Consider the following 24342-nt stretch of genomic DNA (forward strand, 5'->3'; position numbering starts at 1 on the left):
CAGTGCCACTCACAGATCTTCACCCGGAGGGATCAATTGGTCTGGAAAGAAATCATTGGTCAGGACTAGGGTTAGATTTCTAACGTAACCAATGTGAGTCTTCAGCTCCACAGCCTGTTGCTCTCTGTGTGCATCTACTATCGCCACAGTCCTGAACATCACCAACCACTGCCTCCCAGACCACCTGAATGGCAGAGCATGCACACCTGAAGCCCTACAAGACGATGTAGATACCATGGCACAAAGCCATGGGATGTTGTCCCAACAATGGCACAGACACCCCTGGGGCCAGGAAAAAGGCACAGTCTGCAGTCAGCAGCCCATCATTCCAAACCTGTTGCCAGCTAACACCACACCAGATATGGCAGTAACATTGACCTAGTTGTGCATAAAACCTTTCAGGTGGGAAACATAAAATACTGCATTCTGCAAAATAGAGTTTCAATATTGGCTCACCTATGGGGGGAGACTCAAAACCATTACATTCTGCCAGTACCATCTTGTTTTACCACCAATTAACAGCAAATTTGATAAAGGTAGAGATGGAGAGAGGTTCTTAGACCAGGGCTTCTCAAACACTGGGTCTCCAATATATGCAAATTTATCTCATGCATATTTATGTTGGAAATCCTGAAAACCTACTGACAGTGAGGTCACCAGGACAGATTTGGGAAGCCCTGGCTTAGACACAGGGAGAATACAGACCTATCTCAGCAGAAAAAAATAAGAGCAACTGATTTTATGACTGCTTTTTAAGATATACACGCAAAAGAACAAAAGACAGAACTGAGAGAAACGTTAATTGGTTAGGCCAGGGGTTGGTTGGTTAGGCCCTGGGTTAGCCCATAAAAGACAATGATGCAAATCAGAAAACTCCAGAACTTTTATGCTGAGTGATGATTCAATATTAGACCCTTGTATACAAACCAAGTTGAAATTTTGCAAAAAAAAGTTATCTGATTTTAAAACATGAGAAATAATACTTAACTTGACATTCTAATGTTGTTTTTCTCATATTGAGAATACATGTTATGCTGGGTGACCCTAAAAAGCATGCTTTTACTACTACTATTAAACATTTCTATATTACAGTACAAGATGTATGCAGCGTTGTACAGACACAAAGAGAACAGATTATTACAATTGTTAGAGAAATCTGACACCCTCATTTTATATATCAATCTGTTTTCTACAAGGGTCATGGGGTGGAGACAGTTTTACTGGCTCTGGTCAATGTTATAAGAACACGGGTAGCTCGGGACAACTGAACTCAAACCAAAAGAGGTAGTTTGTTCACCAAGGGTGTTATTGGATTCTTTATTGTCCTTTGGTACTCAAATAACAAGCCATCTGTGTTAAATAGACAATCCCATCACTTCTTAGGGATGAAAGACTTGACCACTATCATTCATGCATTACTACTGTGTCAACCTGACTATTGTACTTCTCTCTACAAAGGGTTGCCAAACCTCAGCCTCTTTCCCCCCCCCAAAAAAAAAAGCACTAGGCTATTCTCCAGCATCTCCAGGACATGGAGGCGAGATTCGTAGCTGCGGCTAAGCCCAGAGATCATATGGGGGGAGGAGGTGTCAATAAACAACATACATATTAGAATAGCATCAAAACAGATTCAATTCACCTTATTTAGCGACTGTCATATTACACCAGTTCTGAAGGAGCTACACTAGCTCTCACTGGAGACAAGAAGTAAATTTAAGTTCCTGTCTAGTGTTTTTAAATCTTTACATCAGATGGGACCCGAACAGCTGTCACATTTAGTGACTCGATATTCTCCATCGTGAAATTCGAATCATCCCAACAAGCACTGCAGGCTGGTCCAGCACTGAAAAAGAGCAGGCCTGTAGACACTAGCTGGAAAGCCTTTAACTTTTTTGCACCCACCTTAACTGCTTCATTATGGTTTTAAATGTTTGCAATTACTTATTTAGGTGTTTTTACATTTTTATTTACAAATTTAACAAAATACAAAAACATAAATTTCTGAAGGACACATACAGTGTCGTAATCCGCTTTGAGGTAAATCCAATGAAATGAGTAGAATATCAAATCCAAGTAAATAAATGAAACAGAGACAGTATCTACTCCATAGAGCTTACAGTCTGGTCAGTACACACACATTAAAGAAATTTCAGGAACGTTAATTAGCATAGGTGGGATTTGAATATAGCCAGAGGGGGACAATGATACACCAACTCCTCATGCCTTTCATCTGTGTCTGCAACCCAAGGACTGTTGTCAGTTTGAACCTACTCTATAACTTCCTGGTAAATATGAGCAACAAGTCATTAAATGAAACAATGTCCACATGCCATTATTAAGTGTGAGTAATCTACAGCACTTGATAAACGTGATGTACTATTAAATTCCACTTTGGCAGCACAGAATATTTTTTATACTAATATTTCACAGCACTATAATCAATCCACCTCATGCTTTACTTGTGACAAAACAGGATGCACAGTATTGCAGCAAAATTAATTTAGCAAAAGACTGGGAAAGGAGCAATAATGTATATGGCAGAGTCCATGCTGGATCTGAATGAATCTTTCCACAACCAGCTGGGTGACAGAGGCAGTAAGGCCTAAGAAATCTCAGGTATTCCCAGTGAGTAATTCTGCAGCTTCCCAAACCTGTCCTAGTGATCCCAGAGTCGGCCAGGTTTGTAGGATAGCCACAATAAATATGCACAAGGTAAATCTGCCTATACTGGATGTCCAATGTCTGCACATTTCCACAAAGAACAGATGTGAACAATCAGGAAAAGCCAACAGACTGTGAGGTCACTAGGACAGATTTGGGAACATTGCAATAATTGCATTCTTAACACTTTTCACTTTCAGGCCAATGCAATAAGACGTGCATTAAAACAGGCACTCGTATTGAGGGCCCATTTTCCTAACACGCACACAGCCACGTCTCCTGGGCCACCGATGCAATATTCAAATGAGCTGCTGTGTTAAAAAGGACGCACTAGGGAAGAATTGTGCAACCCTAGCGCTCAAATGCATCAGGTACCCACAATTGCAATGGGTGCTCAATATGGGCCGGATTTTAAAACCTACACGCATGGGTACATTTGTGCGCTACCCGGCGCGCACAAATGTACACCCAATTTTATAAAATCCAGGGTCAGCGCATGCAAGGGGGTGCACACTTGTGCACCTTGCGCGCCGAGCCCCAGGGGAGCCTCGATGGCTTTCCTCGTTCCCTCTGAGGCCGCTCCGAAATCGGAACAGCCTCGGAAGGAACTTTCCTTACACCCCCCTACCTTCCCCTCCCTATCTACCCCCCCCCCAACCTTTGTTTAATAAGTTATGCTTGCTTCTAGGCAGACGTAGGTTGCGCGTGCCGGCGCGCGATCCCCCGGCACAGCAGCTGTGCCGGAGGCCTCTGTCCCACCCCACTCCCACCCCTTTCACAAAGCCCTGGGACATACGCGCGTCCCGGGACTTGCGTGCATCGCCGTCCTATGCAAAATAGGCTCGGCGCATGTAACCCTTTGAAAATCTGGCCCTATGAGTGTCCGTTTTATCCCTCTTCAGGACAATTTCACCCAATATACACACAATAGACACATTGTTGTGTGGGTCAGCTGCCCTGCCCGGCATCCTTTCCCGCATGGAGTCTTGCCGGAGCCTGCCACCGTTGCAGCCGATGGAGTTTCGCCAGAGCCCATTGCCATTGTCCTGCGGCCGGCCCAGAGCCTGCCACTGTTTTCCCACAGCTGGTTTACCTCTCCTCCCCGCTGCTGTTGCCGGAGCCCGTCGCTATCGTCCCACGGCTGGCCTGCCTCTCCTTCGGTCGGCGGTGCAGCAGGAAGCTCCGGGCTGTCTTTGTGTGGCCTGCAGGTCCTCCCACGAAGCCAGTTTAGCCGGCTCCCTAGGCTTGCGTTCGTGCTGTTGTCTTTCAATTTAAAGGGCCAGTGGCAGTTAATCTCGGGGCCCTCTCAGATGATATCATAGTGCAAGGACTATATAAGGATAGACTCTGGAACAAGGTTTTGTCTTGGTCCCACGACTCTCGCATTGCTGGCCCATCCAGGCTGTGCCAGAATCCTGGCCTTACTTCAGCAGTTCTATTGGTGGCCTAATATGCACAAAGATGTCCAGGCATATGTGGATTCTTGTCCAGTCTGCACACAACAGAAAGCTCTGGTAGGACACCCTTGGGGGCAGTTACAGCTGCTGCCGGTCCCCGAGGAACCATGGCCACACACATCCAATGACTTCATCATGAACCTCTCAATTTCGCAGGGTAAGACAGTCATCTGGGTGATAATTGATCGCTTTTCGAAGATTGCCCACTTCACGGCATTACTCTGGCTCCCCAATTGGCTCAACTCTTTGTGCAGCATATTTTTCACTTGCATGGGCTTCCTAAGCATATTACTTCAGATCAGGGCACCCAGTTCATTGCTCTATGTTGTGTCCGTCGCTGCTCGATGCCCTCACTCCGCCCTCCTTACCAATGTGGCGACTCCCTCCGGGCCTGATGGACAGTTTGCTGCCGCGGCGTCTTCTTGCCGTCTTCCTCCAGCATCCCCAGAGCGGCACGACGCTGTGGATCCGACATAATCCTGATGACGTAGGGCATGCGCGCACTCTCCGAAATATGTACCAGCAAGGGCGCGAACTTCGGGGGCGTCCCCCTGAACTGACGTCATCCGCTTCCAATATAAAAGATCTCAGTATTTGCTAACGAATTGAGTTAGCAAGGATTCGTCCAAGCTACTCTGCCTCCTCAGATTTACCAGGGGTACCCACTCCTCAGGGGCCTCGCTCTCTTTTCTCTGTTTCAGATTGCTGATAGGAACCGGTACTCGCTCCTCGAGGGCCCATGTTCCTGAACATTCTGAAGATTCTCTACTGCCTGGAAGCTATCACAGGTACAGACAATTGTGAGTTACCATCGCTCTCTCAGAGCTTTCCCTGGAACCAGGTACTCGCTCCTCGAGGGCCTAACCCTTTCCAGCTACTGAGCTTCCTTAAGACCTTATGTGAGTTTTGTCATCTAGTTCTGGCTATGAACACAGCATACCCAGTCTACTCACTATCTATAGTTTCTCTACAGCTCAGCAACCCTGGGATCGCTGTTCCAGTACCTGAGGGACTTCAGCCCTGCCGGGTATATCAGCTCACTACTGCCACCTCTGGTGGTTCTACTAACCTGTCTAATAAAAGAATTATCTGTGTCTGTCTCCGTACTCAAGCCTAGCCAGTGGTCCCTCTCAGGATATCCTCCTGGGGCGCAGTCATCTGCCATCGGCCCAAGGATTTACCTATCTACATTCCTCTACAGCTGAGTGTCCTCTCCAAGCACTCCGCTGGTAACAGATGGCTACTCCTTCCACACCAGGAGTCTTTAGCAACAGATTCATTACAGTTTGTTACTACTCCCTTTACAGGAGCTGAGCATATCAGTATATTAACTTCTCCTTCCTTGGGAATAGATTATAACAGATTGCTACTCAGTACGGAGATTCATAACAGATTGTTAACTCCTCCCTCTTGAGGTGTCATTCACAACCAGCTTGCTCACTCCTCCCCTTCATAGGAGTTTAACCATCACAGATAGCTAGCTCCTCCCTCCAGAGGAGCTCACTCATAACAAAGATTGCTAACTCCTCCTACCACAGGAGCAGATTCCTAACAGAATGCTAACTCCCTAACAGGTCATCAACAGATTGCTAACTCCTCCCTTCTTGAGGAGCAAGTCTACAATACTCTAGATTTCTTGACCGCTTATCATCCTCAAGCTAACGGTCAGGCTGAGTGGACTAACTGCTCTCTAAAGCAGTTTGTGAGAACCTACGTCAACGCTCGACAAGATGATTGGGCTGATCTCATACCTTGGGCCGAGTTCTTGCATCCCTGCATGGCCACAGGAGCCTCGCCATTTCAGATCGTCTACGGCAAACAGCCACTCTCACCGTTGCCACTGCCTTTGTCCGTCCCATCTCCGGCAGCTGAATTGATGGCCAAGAAGTTAAAACAACTGTGGATCCATACCCAACATATGATTAAGCAAGCAGGCTTGATGGCCAAAATGTTCACAGACCGCCACTGCAGATTGGCACCCCAATTCCAACGAGGAGAGAAAGTTTGGCTCAGCACTCGCTACATCCGCCTAAGGGTCCCATCTATGCATCTGGCTCCTCACTTCATTGGACCCTTCACAGTGCTCAGACATTTGGGACCAGTGACATAACAACTTTGGCTACCTCCTTCACTAAAGATTCATAACTCCTATGTCTCTCTTTTTAAGCCTCTCATTCTCTCCTGGCCCGCATGGAGAGTACCTGATCCACCACAGCTTGCCTCTGAGGGCGACGCAATCTATCAAGTGCACGAGATCCTGGATGTTCAGAGACGAGGCCGAAGGGATATGGCCCAAGGAGAGGGATACGGGCCCAAGGAGAATTCATGGGAAATGGCTTCCAATATTTTAGACAAGAACCTAATTAAGCAATTCCAAGTGGATCATCCAGGGAAACCCAAGCCTCCAGGAGGAGGGCTTAGAGGGAGGGGTACTGATGCGTGGGTCGGCTGCCCTGCCCAGCGTCCGATTCCACTTACCTTTGCTGCATGAAGTTTCACCAGAGCCTGCCACCGTTGTCCTGCAGCCAGCCTGGGGCCTACCGCTGTCGCCGGACCCCGTAGCTGCTTTCACACAGCCGGTTTGCCTCTTTTCCCCGCTGCTGTTGCCAGAGCCTGTTGCTATCGTTCTTTGGTTGGCAGCACGGTGGGAAGCTCAGGGCTGTCTTTGTCTGGCCTGCAGGTCCTCCCACACAGCCAGCGTTTAGCTGGCTCCCTAGGCTCGCATTCTCGTTGTTTTTGAATTTAAAGGGCCCTCTCAGATAACATCATAGTGCAGGGACTATATAAGGATAGTCCCTGCACTCTGCCAGTGCCTTGGCAACAAGGCTCCTAGCCAGGCTTCCTGAGCTTCCTGTGTGTCTCCTGAATTTCTATCCTGTCCTGTTCTTTGAACTAATTCCTGCCTCTATCATAGCCTGGACACCGACCACAAGAATCGCCACCTGCCTCGACCACAGAGACCCCACATAAGTCCAGCCGGGCCCGGTAGCCAAGGGCTCAACCTAAGGGGAATGTGGACTAGTAGTGGTGAAGCTCCAGCGGGGTCTCTGCTCCACTGCAGCCTCGCCTGCCAAAGGTAGGGACTTGTGGGGTTTGTTCCTCACAGGTAGAAACAACTCCCCTTCGGTCCAAGGGTCCACGCTCAGAACACACACACAATAGCAAAGGGTGAAATCAGCCTGGAGCAAGTCTATTGAACATGCATATTGTGCGTAGTGAGAATTTATTTTTCATCAAGCCATTATATTATACCTTTATTCTTAATGAATAAAACCGAATGCATCCTCATAGGTAAACACAACCCAGGGTAGACAACTTCCTCACACTTCCTACAAATTGACAACACTTGCATCCAACTCAAAAACACAACAAAAGACCTCGGAATCTGGATTGACAATGAACTCAACTTAAAGAACATCGCAGTGAAAACGAAAGAAGGCTTTCTGAAACTCCACATCCTGAAACACCTAAAACCACTTATCCACCATCAAGATTTCCGAACAGTGCTGCAATCCCTGATCTTTAACAGCCTCGACTACTGCAACTCTCTTATGATCGGCCTCCCAAAATCCACCATAAAGCCACTCCAAATGTTGCAAAACGCCGCCGCCAGAATCCTCACTGGCAAGAAGAAATCAGATCATATAACCCCCGTTCTGAAAAGTCTCCACTGGCTACCTTGCGAGACTGGAAGATTGGGTATCCAAATAGCAGATGAAATTTAATGTGGACAAGTGCAAGGTGTTGCATATAAGGAAAAATAACCCTTGCTGTAGTTAGACAATGTTAGGTTCCATACTAGGATAATAAGTTGAAATCATTGGCTCAGTGTGCTGCAGCAGTAAAAAATGTCAATGCCTCTGTGTTGCTCCATGGTGAGACCGCACCTTGGATACTGTAAACAATTCTGGTCGCCGCATCTCAAAAAAGATATAGTTGGGATGGAGAAGGTACAGAGAAGGGCGACCAAAATGATAAATGGGATGGAACAGCTCCCCTATGAGGAAAGGCTGAAAAGGTTAGGGCTGTTCAGCTTGGAGAAGAGACAGCTGAGAGGGGATATGATAGAGGTCTTTAAGATCATGAGAGCTCTTGAATAAGCAGCTGTGAATCAGTTATTTACACTTTTGGATAATAGAAGGACTAGGGGGCACTCTGAAATTAGTAAGTAGCACATTTAAGACTAATTGGAGAAAATTATTTTTCAGTCAAAACAGAATTAAGCTCTGGACTTTGTTGCCAGAGGATATGGTTAGTGCAGTTAGTATAGCTGGGTTCAGAAAAGGTTTGGATAAGTTCTTGTAGGAGAAGTCCATTAACTGCTATTAAGCAAGTTGCCTTAGGGAATGGCCTCTGCTATTACTGGCATCAGTAGCATGGGATCTTCTTGGTGTTTGGGTAAGTGCCAGGTTCTTGTGGCCTGGTTTGGCCTCTGTTGTAAACAAGATGCTGGACTTGATGGACTCTGTCTGTCACAGCATGGAAATTTCTTATGTTGTTAGAGGTTGCTCAGTTCAAGGCACCATCAAGCGAGAGAGAGAGAGCGCAACAGGAAGGGGCAGCAGGATCTGCTTGTATGTGGCAGTCAGTGCTTGCAACAGCTAGGGGAGAGAGTGAAGGAGGGTTTGCATGCTTTAGTTTAAACTTAATTTTCTCACCAGTAATTTTGAATTTAAACTGAAATACTATTCTATCTAATCAGATGTACACAACTTTAGGTTTACTGTATTTGACACAGCACAAATCTAAAACAAAAATCCAAGTAGTCCTTGAAGGTTCCACACCACTGTCATTTAAAATATAGTATATACATATTTAGATAAATAACTGTTAATTTGCATAGCTTATCTTGAAAATAAGGTGCTTGTGGACCTTGGGACTAGAGCTGTACAACCCTGGCCTAGGTCAGGACATGCATGGAGGAGGATCTGTGGTCTTTGTGTGCTGTCCCCAATTTCAAGCATCAAACCATAAACACAAGCAAAAGCTAGGAATACCTTTAGTGGTCACCACACACAGACCATAGTATCATAGTAAAATGATAGCAGCCCATCGAGCTTGCCCAATTATTCTGTTCAGACTGCCAGGGCACTTGCCAGCCAGAGAGTGATCAACTGCAAAATTTCTCCTTATCCAGTCTTTTTTTTTTTTTTATCTTTCTCCTTTGTTCCCCTATCTCAGCTAGGGGAGTGTACATGATTCCTTCCCCCAGTTTCCTCCAGCACACACCTTTCCCAGGCCTAAACACAAAAGCTCTAATAAATCTAAATAGCAAGCAATATCAATGTGGCCACTGAGTGACCACCTGGTCGCCTAGGTCCCCAGCATTGCTTGCTAGGCAGACCCAGTCAGTAGCCCATTCTACCTTCTCAGCCTGCCAGACAAACCCAGCCACAGAGTTGCCTGCATTTTCACCAAGTTTTTCAAACATTTAAAAAAACACAAAAACCTACCCCCCTAATTTATTTAGTATAAGATTTAATTTTCAGCATGCAGATCTACTGAAAATCTAAGTACAAAAGTATTTTTGCTTAAACCTCTGTGCAGACTTATTCTTGCTTAGGAAATTACTGTCCAAACTGAAGTCAGCCTGAGGTGCCTGAAGCATATACATGTTTCTATACAATTTCATGGCTCATTTACAGTGATTTCTAGTTACAGAAATTCACAAATGTGAACTATGAAGAATGCAAACTGAAGTGATTAGTGTTATTTTTCTTTTAATATGCCTAACAGTAACAGGCTGGCTTTATTACACTGTAATTAGCTTTATCTTACAAATTTAAACTAGAATATATACACATTTTTTTACAGCAGGTGCTGGCAACCTTTTTTTGGTTCAGCACCACTGGAAAAGGCTGGTGAGGTGAGAGGGGTGCCTCCCCCCTCTGTCAGCACTACCCAAAGCTCGCTCTCCCCCTGCAAGCCTTTTCAGAAGTCTCAGGCTGGCTACTCTAATCTTGTGCATCGTGGGACCAGCACAGCCAGCCCGCATGTTTTGAAAATGCTCAGTGCAGACAGCATTGGGTAGTGGGAGGGAGAGCAACTGGCGTGCTGTAAAGAATGTGGCTATGTGCCACATATGCTGTGAGTTGCCAAGCCCCTGCTTTAGAGACCCATGTTCAGTGTTTAAGTGCTGCAATAGCTTCACACAAGATAGAAGATACCATAAAACAGCCTGCAGGAATGCATACACAGAATGAAGCTGGTGGGGAAAGGAAATTCAGTGCATTTAAAAAAAAAATTAAATTAAAAAAAAAAAGCTTCCAAGAAAGGATGCTAATTTTGTAGAGCTACAGTCAGGAAACATTTAAAAAATAATACATTTATCAAGCCCTTAATCTGATACATGGAATATTTCAATATCCCCTTTCCCTGCAATGCTAGCTCTATAAAATGTTATTAAAGCTATATCCTGCACTTCAAGTAGTGATACCACAGAGCAGCTTCCTCCTCTCAGCCCATGCCATATTACTAAGACACTGGCTAGTGATGTAATTACAGGAGGTGGCAGTCTGTCATTCAACTAGCAAACAAGCCGATGCAATAAAAGGTGCAGGAGAGCCAGCGCTCTGAGTCAAGCACTCACTCTCCTGCCGCGTGCCCAAGCAAGTCTTGAGTGCGCGATTTTGTATTCAAATTAGGCCATGCTCTAATAAGGAGGCGCTAGCAACACTAGCACATCCCTAGCGTCTCATTAATGGAAACGATGGCTTTAGCGGGTCTGACAACTGACGCTTAGTTTTACCAGCGTTGTTTTTGAACCCGCTGACAGCCAAGGGTTCAGAAAATGGACGCCAGCAAAACTGTCCGTTTTCGAACCCACCGACTGGTGGGCAGATTTATTTATTTTAGTTTTTTGTGCCTCAGACTTAATATCACTATGATATTAAGTCAGAGGGTATTCAGAAAAGCAGTTTTTTCTGCTTTTCTGTACACTTTTCCCAGTGCTTTCAAGTTTTTCTGAGAGTAAAAGGTGCTGCTTGGCTGCACATTTTACTATCAGTATTCCGGGGGAATAACTAATAGGCTCATCAACATGCATTTGCATGTGATGAGCGCTATTAGTCTCAGAGTGGTTGGCCACACGTTTTCCATGCAGTATTACCCCTTACAGTATAAGGGTAATGATAGTGCGTCTAAAACATGCTGCTAAACGGTGCGCTTGGCCAAGCGCAGCTTTCTATATCGGCCTGAATGACAGGATTTGATATATTGCATTAACTTTGTTCTTGCATTTGCCCAGGGATCCCAGTAGCCACATAAAAAAGCAGAAGACAAAAGTATAAAAATTCTTCGTCTAGCAAATACTACAGAAGAGATGAGGTACTTATCTGCAGTACCGCTGACAAAATAATGAAATGCTCTTTAAAATATACTGATACAATTAATTTATAAAATCGCAGTGTCCTTTTACAAACACACCTTACTGAAATTTCTGTACAAAAAATTCTCTACATACAAAGAGGAATAAAATTAAACAAGAGGGTTAAAACAATGAGGAAATCAGTTTCACATTCTCTTTCGCTCTCTGGGGGGGGAGATATGGCAGGAAGTGTTACACAGAAACTCCTAAGCTTCAGATAAGATGAAGACAAGTCCTTTAATGGTATCCATCATTCCAGTTCATAACTTTATCGTAGTCCTGGATTCTTTGTTTAATGTGAGACAGTTTATTCTTCAGATATTCACAGCGCTCCTTTTTCTCCAAAAATGTAGGATCCTGTGGGGAAGCACCAGGTAAATCAAAAACAGGGTACCAGCACCATGCTCACTGAACTGCTCACCTAGATTGCCAGTTAAGGAAGATTTAAAAGGAAAGGGCTCAGATAATACAAAAAGCACAACTACCCCCTCTCCAGCCCCACTTAAAAGAAAATGCCCCACAATTTTAGGGGGTCTCTGGTATTTTGACACTTTTTCCCCATCTCTTTATTAAAATTTTCAAATCCACGAATCAGGTAAACCCCGATCACAAGAAACACATGGCAGAAACATGTGAGTAATACAAAAGAGAAATATTCACAAAGAAATAAAATTACATCTCTTTGCCACTAATTTAGACTTCAAATGGGGAGAGAGTTCAAAGGGAAAAAAAGTTATTAATTTCAGTTCCACTATAATTTATATTTAAGTCCTTATCCTAAACATTATGAAACAGCCCCAGATGGAATGCACTTATTTTGCAAAAAGCCTTCCAAGTGAGTCAGATAAAAAACATGTTTCACCCTTTCAAGATTTACACCACATTTACAGGGAAACTCTAACAGGACACTAGCACCATGTACTTCTCATTGAAAGAATGTTCTTCTCTGTCGTGTTTCCCAGACCATGGCAGGGAACCCATTTTTTAACCCAAGGAAAAAAGTATCTCAAGTGGGGGGGAAAAAAAAAAGGCAGCCTCATTGTCCACTGAATATCTATCTAATTCTTGAACATAGGGCTACCCTCTTGGTTACCTATCGGCAACTACTGATTGCGACTGTTCTAAAATACCAGAAAGATCAAAACTCTCCAATGTCAATTCAGATTTTCCCTGCATTGTCCAAAGATGACCCTTTCTCTTGGTCTGGAAAACAATATATTTTGGAAGCTGATGGGATAGAGATTCTTCAGAAACTTTTAAGAATTCTATATAAAACTTATCTCCAAAGGAGAAATTAAGTAGCATCAGGGAAAATTTAAAAATCTCAAAATTTAGCCTTCTCATAAATTCCCCCTGTTTTAAATTTTACCATGCATTACCTGATTCTTTTAATTAATACCATGTTACATTCTTTTATCTTAGCTGAACTGGTTAGTAATTATTCTATCGCCTGGCTCCTTAACAGAAGAAGAATGTAGATTAACCTGTACAGATAATTCACCAACAGAATTCAACAGCGAATCTATTCTTGAAGACAATTTTCCAGGTTGGTAATAGCAGTCCATAATATATCGAGAGTCACTACTGCAGGCTTAAACAAGGTGGACTAAATTCTTCCATATTGGCAGGGGGCATTGATGACACAGCCCCCAATTACAGAGAGCTCCCCATCTTGTGTAGGGTGAAGGGAGGATTCACCCAAACACTTCATTCCCAACCCCGGCTCTACTAACATCTATCAGTTCAGCCTGAGGAGGGAGAGGACTCTCTGCGCTTAGGGAAACCAAAGCCTCCTGCTGTTCCAAGTTCACTAAAGACCAGTATCAACCTGTGCGCAACACAAAGGCTTCAAAAGTCATCTGCGATGAAGACGAGGGAAGGCAGGTGGGTAAACCTGTACAATGACCTCCTCTCTTCTTACCCATAATGATCCAGAGTCCCGGGAAACAATGGAGAGTTCTAGATGAAAAGCGTTCCGAGAGGGGTGCGCCAGCAGGGCAGCACCACTGTCAGAAGAGTCTTTATAAGCCGGGACTTCTCCTGACGACATTAGCAGTGGGCAGCTCTCACACCACACTTCGTGGGTTGGGGGAGGGGCACAGCTGCTGCTGGTAATGCCCTTTCCATCTCTCCCTGATTTTGAAACTTTTCTGATGCCCATTTGACAGAGGCAATTTTTAAAAATAAAAATTGGGACAGGAGGGGAAGCCATCCTAATTTCCTACAGCTTTAAACAATCATGATGCTCAGCAGACAATTGTGGCACAGTGCCTGCACCCAGAGGAGGCAGAGAGAGGAAGATCCCTGGAGACGCTAATTGCATTTCGTGCATTCATTCATACAGGAAAGGTGACATCAGCAGCTGGCAGCGGCTGCCTGTTGAGACTGGGAATAATCTGAAACTCTGAGAAACATTATGACACTAAGATTTACATTTAGAAGAACCGAGGCAGGAATGAACATAAGAACATGCCATACTGAGTCAGACCAAGGGTCCATCAAGCCCAGCATCCTGTCTCCAACAGAGGCCAAAAGAACCTGGCAAGTACCCAAATGGATGGCCTTCTGGCTCTCTTGAAATATTCATTTCGGATGGGGTGAAGGGAAGCAAAGGCGAGGAAAGGAAAGACAGTGGGATTGATAAAAACCATCATGTTACGCTGGTGGGAATAATGAGCATGAAGAAAGGGTTGTGTTATACTACTGGATCCACACTCCAGAGGCTTCTCTCAGGTAGCTCTACATAAAAGGGTGCTTACAGCTCTTCTTTAGTTCATTTGCTCCTGCCTTCGCTAGCCCAAGCCCTCCCAGAAGACTATTTTATTTGAAGTATCTTCCCACTTTAGGATGCCACCGACATCTGGGCTTTGGTTTGGGGGGGGGCTCCCTATTTCTCCCGTTCCCCATCACATATATGCAAGCATTAGCAATGTGTCTGTGTGGAATGCAATCAAGTTCTGTCTCCCACAGCAGCACTTTGTGTTTTGGTTTTTTTTGCATTTTCTATCCTTCATTCTACACAAAACTTTACTAAGCCTCTTACTCCAATGTGATTAATAACCAAGTAAATCCCCTCAGTATCTAATACATGCCTATATTTTCTAATACCTTTTATACTGGGAATTCACTAGAGCACTTTTTTCTAAACTGAAGGCCTCCGACTAGGTCTGGTTTCCACAGTAACCAAAGTATGCAGTTTAGTCAGATTAATAGTCTAATCATATGCCTCAAATATTTACTGTGGATATCTTTAAAACAAAAAAAAAGATAAACCACATAGATCTGTTTGGAGGCCTTGCAGGCCAGAGTTGAGAACCATTCCACTACGGGCAAGTTTCAGCCAGTGCAGCAAAGCGACACAGACGTCTCATGTTGACCTGCACAACACATACATGCAACTAACTCTGAGGTGTAAGCTACATCACATTTTCTGTGGTACAACACTGCATGTTCATATCAAAAGGAAAGTGGTTCGAAGGGGTCATGAGTCATATGGATTAAAATGAACCAGTTTACAAAAGAAGCCCGAGTTTGGCTTCACATGTGAAACTTCAAGTGTATTAATTTGTGATTCTTTTCTGCTGTTACATGGTAGGAAAACTACACAATGCAGGGCCAGTGGAAGCACTAGGTGAACTAGGCATGGGCCTAGGGCGCCAAGTATTAGTGGGCGCCGTGAGCAGTGGTATCCCGAGGGGAGCCAATGCCCCCGGGCACAGGGAGGCTCATGCGGCCACCGGTGGACCTCATCCCACTGGTGGCTGAGCCGCGACACACATAGCAGGCAGATCGGCAGGGCCGTGGTGGAACTCACATCACCACGGCCCGAAGAAAAAGGTCGCGTCTAAACGTGCAGGTGCTGCTCCTCCTTCCTGCCTGCGCGGCCCCGGAATAAACTGTTGCCAGAGCCGCGCAGGCAGGAAGGAGGAGGAGCATCAGTGCGTGCAGAAGAGGAGCAACGCTTATGGGCCACCGCGAATAACCAAGTCGCAGCGGCCCGAGAAGAGGAAGAGGCTCGGTAGCAGGGCCGCCTCGGATCTCACATTGCGGCAGGTGGCCCGAGAAGATCAGGGCCGCTGCAGAGCACATCCTGCGGCGACCCGTGAAGAGGAGGCCCAGAGGTGAGAGAGGCTGAGAGTCTATAGAGTGAGTTGAGAGATTGTGTGTGGGATTGAGAACCTGAATGTTTGCAGAGACAGCATGTGAGAGCCTGTGTGTGTGTGTAAGAGAGAGAGAGAGCATGTGACAGTGAGAACCTGTGCTTGAGCAAGACAGCATGTGGGAATGAGAGAGAGCCTGTGTGTGTGAAACTCAAGACAGTATGTGACAGTGAGAGCCTGTGTGTATGAATGACTATATGAGAGAGAGCATGTGACAGTCAGAGCCTGTGCTTGAGCAAGACAGCATGTGGGAGGGAGAGAGAGCCAGGGTGTGTGAGTCAGACAGGATGTGACAGTGAGAGCCTGTGTGTGAGAGAGAAAGCATGTGAGAATGAGAACCTGACTGTGTGTTTGAGGAAAGATGGAGAGAAAAGAAATAGAAAAAAGACAATATAAAAGGAATTGGCAAAAAAATAAGAAAGGGGAGGTGGAACAAAAGCCTGTGACCAACCGATTTGAAAACTAAGATCAGACAGCAAAGGTAAAAAAAAAAAAAATTACTTTAGTGATTGGCACATGTAATCTTTGGGAATGTGCAAGAATAGCACTTTCTCTATGCGGATCTCATAATGTACGAGATCAGCATGGAGGAAGTGGAAGCCCACAGGGCCTGCACAGAGGAGGTAGCAGAATGGGCTTCAGTGCCAGTAGCAGCAATTTGTGCCTCCCTAATAGCCATGCGGCAGCAGTGACAGTGGCAGCAGAGGAATGCGAGAGGTTCTGAGGTCGCTGGCAAAAGAAAGAGGGGGGTCTGCATTTAGTGTGTGCGTGTGTGTGAGAGAGTGTGTGTGTGTATGAGAAAATCCAGGGGAGTAAGAGTTTGTGTGTGGAGGGAGAGAGAGTGTCTTAGAGCCTGAGAGTGTGTCAGTGTCTGTGAGAGCGAGAGGTTAGGGTGGTATAAGAGCATGAATGTGTATGTATGTGACAGTGTATGTGTGAGAGAAAATGGACATGTGAGTGTGTGAGAGAGAGAGGATAACCTCCTAATCATTGACAATATCAGGGTGACTGGAAGTCAAGAGCTCCTACAGAAGGGGATGCAGGGGCTTTTTAAAATCATTATTAGTTTTAATTATTGGATGTTATTTGATATGTGTGCTGTTTTGAAATATTTTATTGGTGTTTGGGAAATTGTAAAAAAATGTATATGATTTTAATTAATAGAAATTCTATTTATCAGTAGTTTTAAAATACTCTTTATTATGGTTTTACTATTATCACTGATGCTTTGTTTCTTGATTTTATTTGTTTTATGAGGAATGGTGGTTCTGTTTGTCAATTGTTAATACACAGTCTGGCTTCTTGGAGTTTCCATTTTAGTTTTTGTTTAATTTGTGCTCCTTTATTTTGTATTCTGTATTTGGTGAGGGTCTGTCTCTGCTCTGTGTGTGTGACAGTGATGAGAGATTCTGCTAGCATGTAGTGTCTGTATAGGGATCTATAGCAATCGGGTTTGTTTTGTTTCCTCAGTAGGTGGTGTATTGGTATTCTAGGACCCAGTGTAATATTTACCCTTGCTTATTCACAGGTAGGGTTATTGTTGTTTGAGTCCTTGTTGTTATTACTGTTGTTTGTTTTATTTAAGGTTTTTATATACCGGCATTCATGATAAAATCACATCATGCTGGTTTACATTAAAACAGTGGTGCATAGAAAGAAAAAACAAACGAACTGTAGTGCGGAAGAAAGCAGTTACAAAAAACAGGGATGCTTAAACTGGGAGAGGAAGGAAAAAGAAAAGGTTAATAGCATTTTAAATATTTACAACGAACAGTTAAAAGAGCTGGTTGTGTTATAGAACTTGAAGTTGAAGGACATTAGCTGGAGTCCGGGAAAGCTTGTTTGAAGAGCCAAGTCTTAAGTCTCTTCCTGAAGGTTAGAAGGCAGGGTTCCTGTCTTAGGTCTGGGGGGATGGAATTCCATAAAGGGGGACCGGTGGTAGAGAGGGCCCGATCTCTCAAGGTAATATGTCTAGTGGCTTTGGTTGGAGGAACCTGGAGTGAACCTCTATATGCGTCTCTGGTAGGTCTTGAGGAATTGTGTAAGAGGAGAGGAATTTGCAGGTCGATAGAAGTATGTTGATGAATGATTTGTAGATAACGGAGATGGATTTGTAGAGAATTCTGAAGTGCACTGGCAGCCAATGAAGGCTTTTTAGGATAGGGGAGATGTGATCTCTTCTTCTGGTGTTAGTTAATATTCGTGCTGCCGCATTTTGTACCATCTGAAGCGGTTTGGTATAGGAGGAAGGGAGACCTAGTAGGATAGAATTGCAATAGTCTAACTTTGAGAAAACTAATGCCTGAAGGATTGTTCTAAAGTCCTGCAAGTGAAAGAGAGGTCTTATCCTTTTCAAGATAAAAAAGTGTTATGTTACGATGGGATTGCAGTATAGATTTTGAGTGTCTTTTTTTGCGAGGTTTTGTGTTAGTTCACAATGTGCCTGGCAGTGGAAGGTGTTTGTGCTGCTGTTACTGTGAGGTGACAACAGATTTTGAAAATATCTTTTAGTATGATGATCTGTAAGGGAAACATCCAAGCTCCATTGTTTGGGGGAATTTCAGTGGATGCACAGAGTTAGAGAACTGGAGGTGCAGGATTTATATTGACATCCTGTCCCTTCCTACATATTCCAGACTTCACTCTCACAGCCACATAGAATTAGTTGAATGAGGCTATCAAATAATTTTATAGTAGTTTTACTAGAAGTGTGAAACTGGCCAGCTTTTTAAAATTACGCAGAAGACCCTTTGGACTTTTTTTTTATTTTTTTTAACACTTTTTTTTTGTAACCAATTTTAAAGCAGGATCCATGCTATAGAGGTGGGTGTGATGAAGAAATTTTGGCTCCCCCCCAAAACAAACATTCTTCTGTAGAGATGCCACTGATTTTCTGTGACCTTAAGCATTAGTACAAGAAGGATTATGGGGGGGGATGCTGGAAAGGCACAGAAATGCATTGGCCCCCGGGCGCCGGAGACCCTTGGTGTGCCACTGGGTGCGAGTCATATAGGGCCACAAGCGGCGGCAAAGAGGAGTGGAGATTTGGCGGGCCACAAGCAGTGCCCAACCTGCTCACGACCCAGAAAACCACACAGTCAGCGGGCGTGATCGAGAACGATGTAGGAGTCGGGGCGCCTAATCCCCTTGCACCGGCCCTGACAAGATGGCTTACGTAAGAGTGGCAAGTCAGTGTCTACCCTATGCTCCGCATGAAGAATTTGGCTCCTTTGCTCAGGATAGCTCCTTTTGCTGTTGCTGCCTGTGTGGAATAGCAGCAGGGGCTGCTTAAGAGAGATTATCCACCTTTGGAGAGGCTGAATTGCATGTTTCAGAGCAGGGAGGCGGTGTGCAAGCTTGGGTGCCGTTTACTCCTGCTTAACCATCCCAGAGAGGAGAAGTATGCCAACTGCTTTAATTGTACATCTGCTGGTGGAAGGCAACGCTGATTGATTTTTATGGTGCTGGAATCCTTTACAGGAGATATTCTGCTCTACTTAACTCTACATCAGTGGCTCTCAAAACCAGTCCTGGTTTTCAGGAGATCTACAATAAATATGCAGAAGATATCTGGCTCTAGATCAAAAGTTTGTGCCCGACTTCATCCCAATTATCAGGGTTGTGGAACAGGGTCACAAAAAAAAAAAGTCCCAACATAACTTAAGAAATTACAAATTACCTCTCCACCAAAAAAAAAAAAAAAAATTATTCAGGAATTGCCAAGACAAAGTACAGACTACCTAAGATGTCTAGAATACAAAATACTTCCCCTTTAAATGTAATAGCAGAACTACAACTCCCCTTACCTAACAAATAAAGGACAGACTGACAAAAACTAAACCACTAACAAAGGTATTTCCACTTACATTCTTTTTCTTTTTGTACTCCTGAAGAACATTTGAAATCCTGTCATACTCCTACAAAAAAAAAATAATAATACAAAATGAATTCATATAGCCGCCCCTCCAAAAAAATATCATTTTTAGGTTGTCTCTCACTGTGCTCCAGAAACTTCCTATGCAATGCATAATGAAAAAAAAAATCTTTACATCACACACACAACAGTTAAAAACAAATACGAGTTAAATGACCTTTGAGTCCATCCCTCCAAATCAACAGATGGAAACAAGGAAAGACTGCTTCAGACTGATAACAGCAGAGAGTACACTGGAAAGACAAAATACAACACCATCACAGCACAAAGGCCAGGCTCTCCTCAAAATGCAACAACCAACACCAACCTTTAACCCCGACAAATCTGACCTTTGCCAGGGCTGATGAAAGCCAGAGGTGTCTGGCTGGGCTTTTATGAGATACGCCTGATGACAAGAGAGGCCTGGCCTAATTCTCACTCCAGCACTTACCTCACTCTCTGCACAGTCACAGGGACTTAAGCATTCATTATTTAAGGTTTAAAAAGTGCACGTCAGACTAAGCTCTTCTTTACAGACACCCATCCAGCTGCAGGTCAGTTTGTCTGGGTTTTAATTAGACACTCACAAGCTGGTTGTCAGGACGAAGCGGTAACTTGTTCATAACTGCATCCAGTTCGTCAAATTTCTTTAGGATTGCCTGAACTTCAGCAGAGAGCTCCTTGTACTCCGAGAACTGATCATTGAACACAGCTTTGTAACGCTCTCGCTCGTCATCTGTCTTAATTGCAGGGTACTTTCTGCGAGAGAAAAAAAACCAGGTGGTTAAATTAATTCAGTAGCCAATGCACTGTGGTTTCCTCATTATTGTTTTGTGCAAATGCCACACGTAAAAAAGTTTGTTCTCAATTTATCATACTAGGCAGTTTTGAGGTTTGGCTTTTCTGTGATGGAAGAGCTCCTAGGCCCTGACCTTGCCTTACCTCTTAAAGAAAAGAGACAGACATGCTTCAATGCAAGTGGGGACAGAGCAGCACTAATCTCCAACAACCCTACTGCTTCAGGTGCGCTGTAGAAAATACCAACCTTTATAATATGCATTACCTTTCAAAAAAAACTTACACATGTTTTTGTTCTTCATTTATAAACTAAACTAAAGGATTAAAATATACCAGCCCTCACTGTTCTAATATGGTTTGTTCAAGACAACTGCCAGGTAATCTTTCTGCATTTGTAGCAGCTGAGAAATAAGTCACTCCACTGCATACACCATTTTGATTAATCTGATCAGCAGTATGCACATGAGCAGAGCGAAAAGGCAGTGCTCGAGCATTGCCTTTGGCACATCTGATGTGCCAGTAATATATGTACAGTATATGGCCCCCAGTTAAGTCACTAAAGTCTATTATATATGAATAATGGATCATTTTCCCATATGCGGAGGTTCTGAGAGGCGTTTCTAGTTGAGTGAAGGTGGGTGCCTTCCATTTATGGTCTGGGGAGGTTTATAAAAGCGCCTCTCATGAGACCAGAGACGAGATACAGATTCTGAGACTGACAGATCCAGCAGTTTTGAAAGTTTAGCCCTTGAGAGTTCAGAGCTAGACAGCTGCTGGGAAGGTTTGTTGGAAGAGCAGCAGAGCGCCTTCCAGTACAGCTACAGGCCACCAAGTCCATGGGGACCCCCAGTTCTGCCTGGGGAGGTCCACTGTTGGGAAAAATGCTGTCAGATGAGGAGTTTTACTAATCTGTACTCCTCAGTGGGGTCTTGAGGAAAAGGAAGCTTGGTGGGTAAGCTGAGAGGGACCAGATTCTGAAGATCTTTGCTCAAAGAATTGGGAAATAATTGCAAAGTGTAATTGTGGTGGACTGAGAAGCTGCCTTTCATATTAAGTATTTTATCAGTCTTCTCCACTTCAATTTTCTAACTCTCTGGCCTTTGAATTTGATCTCCACAATACATTTTTTTTCTATATTTTCTGGAACACAGAGTGTGGACTGCTATTTTTTTCTGGGGTGCAACTCCCCTTGGACCCCATAGCAATAGCTATTCCCTAATGCAGAGCTTTCCAAACTTTTCATGTTGGTGACACACTTTTTAGACAAACATAATTTCACGACACGGTAATTCAGTCTACTAGTAAACCAGAGGTTAAAGGTTAAACGAACGAAACATATTTCGACAATTTATGTATGTTTCCTTAAATATATACATAAATAAAATGTTTCACGACACAACCTATCTCATGAAAACCTTAAATTTATATTAAAAATATATATTCCAAGATTCATGTTATTGTTATAATTTATGAGAAACAATAATAAAACAAATTGTCTGTCCCCCACACACTCATCTCTCTCCTCCCCCCAGCACATGTCTGGCCCCCACACACTCATATCTCTCCCCCTCAAGCACATGTCTGTCCCCCCAGCACGTTTGCCCCCCACTCACTCATCTCTCTCCCCCCAGCACATGTCTGGCCCCCACACTCATGTACCTCATCTTTTTGATTGTTGCCAGTTAAGTGCTTCACTCCCTTCCATCATCACCAGACACTGCTGCTTGCAGTCAGTACTCCTCATGGCCAGGCCTCATCGGCAGCAGCAGCCAATGCAAGGATGGCTGGGCTCGTTCCACCCACCAAGCCCCCCAAAAAAACACGATTGACAGCAAAAATCACCCAATAATAAGCAACCCATAAACTGAAAAAAAAAAGTGAATCTCTAGAAAAAAAAAAGCCCAAACTCGCATCAGAGTTGACCGGGCTTGCGCGACACACCTGCACACTGCAGGCGACACACTAACGTGTCCCGACACACAGTTTGGAAAGCTCTGCCCTAATGGAAGGAATCCTGTGACAGGGCTGCAGAAAGGTTTTCCCTCACCCGAAGTGCCCAACGACTCTCCCCTTTGAAAGGGGGGAGGGGGGGTTTACAAGTAGCTACTTAGTGCTAGATATAAGATGTTTTCAATATTTCCCTCCTACCCCACCACCACAGAGAAATATAAGGCCGGATTTTTAAAGGCCTACGCGCATAAAAACCAAGGGGCGGGCCAGGACAGCGCCATTCTACACTGTCCGGGGGCCAGCGTGCACAGATCACTTCTGCTCCAGGGGAGAAGAGAGTAATAAAACAAAAAAAGGTAAATTCATAGAAAGGGTTTAGGGGGTGGGGAGGAGAGAGGAAGAGGTAGGGAGTTTAGGTAGGGAACTTCCCTCCCAGTCTGCTCCTTAATTGGAGCAGACTGGGAGGGACCTGGAGGAGATCACCGTGCGTAGTTAGCAAAAATTTGCCCCCCCACTGCATGTGTTGCTCGCACATGCACGCGCAGGTTTTAAAACCCAGCGCACATGTGCGCGCGGCCATCCCATTTTATAACATGGGCATGCTGGCGAGCACGTTATAAAAATCGGTGCATCCATGTGCGCCGGGAGCCACACGCACATGGACGTGCTCCTTTTAAAATCTACCCCATAGTGTGCTGGACAAGACAAATGAGATTTTGCTCAAAGATGAAGTAAGCATCCTTTGTAAATAAGCAGTATATCTAGCAACCTAAAGAATAGGATGGCCCATCACCAGGTGTAGTTTTTCTCATCAGAACATAAGAAATTGCCAGTGGGTCAAGACCAAGGGTCCATCAAGCCCAGCATCCTGTTTCCAACAGAGGCCAAACCAGGCCACAAGCACCAAAACACTAAGTAGATCCCATCCTACCGAAGCCAGTAATAGCAGTGGCTATTCTCTAAAGACAACTTGATCAATAGCAGTTAATGGACTTCTCCTCCAAGAAGTTATTCAAACCTTTTCTAAACCCAGCTACACTAACCACATCCTCTAGCAACAAATTCCAGAGCTTAATTATGCATAGTGAAAAAATGTTCTCCAATTAGTTTTAAATGTGTTACTTGCTAACTTCATGAAGTGCCCCCTAGTCCTTTTATCATCTCAAAAATTATTTTGAGATCTTTAAGTCACAAGGGGGATACAAACATACAGTCTTATAAAAGTTACTTGAGACTGATCATGATTTGCACATTATCCGTCTCCTCCTCCAATCTACGAAAGCAAATAGCTTCTCAAAGTGACTTCACTTACATAAATTAAGAGTCCCTCCTTCAAAAAGATATTATACTGCTGCTTTTAGCCTGGGACATATTCTTAAGGGCTCAAGAATGAACTGGAGAAACCAAGGAGAGGACCATAAAAAGAAGAAAAAAAAGCAAACACCATAACCAGAAAGAACTTAGCCCTTTATCTATATTGTAGCCGGCACCAGTTAATCAGTAAATATGCCCTCCAGCTGATAACCAAGCTTCTAATGTGTATGAAACATTATATGATTCATATGAATTAACCAAGTCTGACTCTATATCGTCTCTCCAATGGGGTTAAAAAAAAAAATCCTGTAAAAAAATCTCCAAGGTAGTGGCAGTAAGATGTTAAAGCTCCACACCCTATGAATCAGCTTGAAGAGCCCGACACAACAGAGCCAGAGCAGCTGATGCTGCCAGAGCCACATTACAATTAATAAAACAGACTGCATTTCATGCTGAAGCAAATGCAGCTTAGTTGAACCACCTAGTGCAAGACAAAAGGCTTCAGGTGTGTTGTTACTTCCGTGGTAATTCCAACAGTTGTACTCTACTGCTATGTAACTGCGTACCCTAGAAGTAAAATGACCTGACCCAAAAGGCGAGGGAAGTGAATGAACAGAGAAAGGCAATTATTTTGGTGGCAATGCCAGTCCTCAAGGCTTCAGCCTCCGTTACCAACCATTCACACAAGTTATGAACTCATGAAAGATATGCAAATGATCTGTA

The 24342-nt window shown here is 44.2% G+C and overlaps 1 protein-coding gene across 7 annotated transcripts in view; it reads right to left on the bottom strand.

Annotated features, from left to right (window-relative positions):
- Positions 1-11494: 11494 nt before the first annotated feature.
- LOC115082489 (MARVEL domain-containing protein 2-like) overlaps positions 11495-24342 on the bottom strand; it is a 46245-nt gene continuing 33397 nt past the window's right edge. For all 7 annotated transcript variants that reach the window (XM_029586712.1, XM_029586714.1, XM_029586711.1 and 4 more), the window contains 3 exons: positions 20145-20316; positions 19511-19561; positions 11495-11841 (listed from right to left, as the gene is read on the bottom strand). In XM_029586712.1, the coding sequence (XP_029442572.1) occupies positions 11722-11841; positions 19511-19561; positions 20145-20316 (343 nt within the window). In that variant the 3' untranslated portion in view covers positions 11495-11721. The remainder of the gene's footprint in view (positions 11842-19510; positions 19562-20144; positions 20317-24342) is intronic.

This window comes from Rhinatrema bivittatum, unplaced genomic scaffold (assembly GCF_901001135.1).
Source record: "Rhinatrema bivittatum unplaced genomic scaffold, aRhiBiv1.1, whole genome shotgun sequence".
Classification (NCBI taxonomy): Eukaryota; Metazoa; Chordata; class Amphibia; order Gymnophiona; family Rhinatrematidae; genus Rhinatrema; species Rhinatrema bivittatum.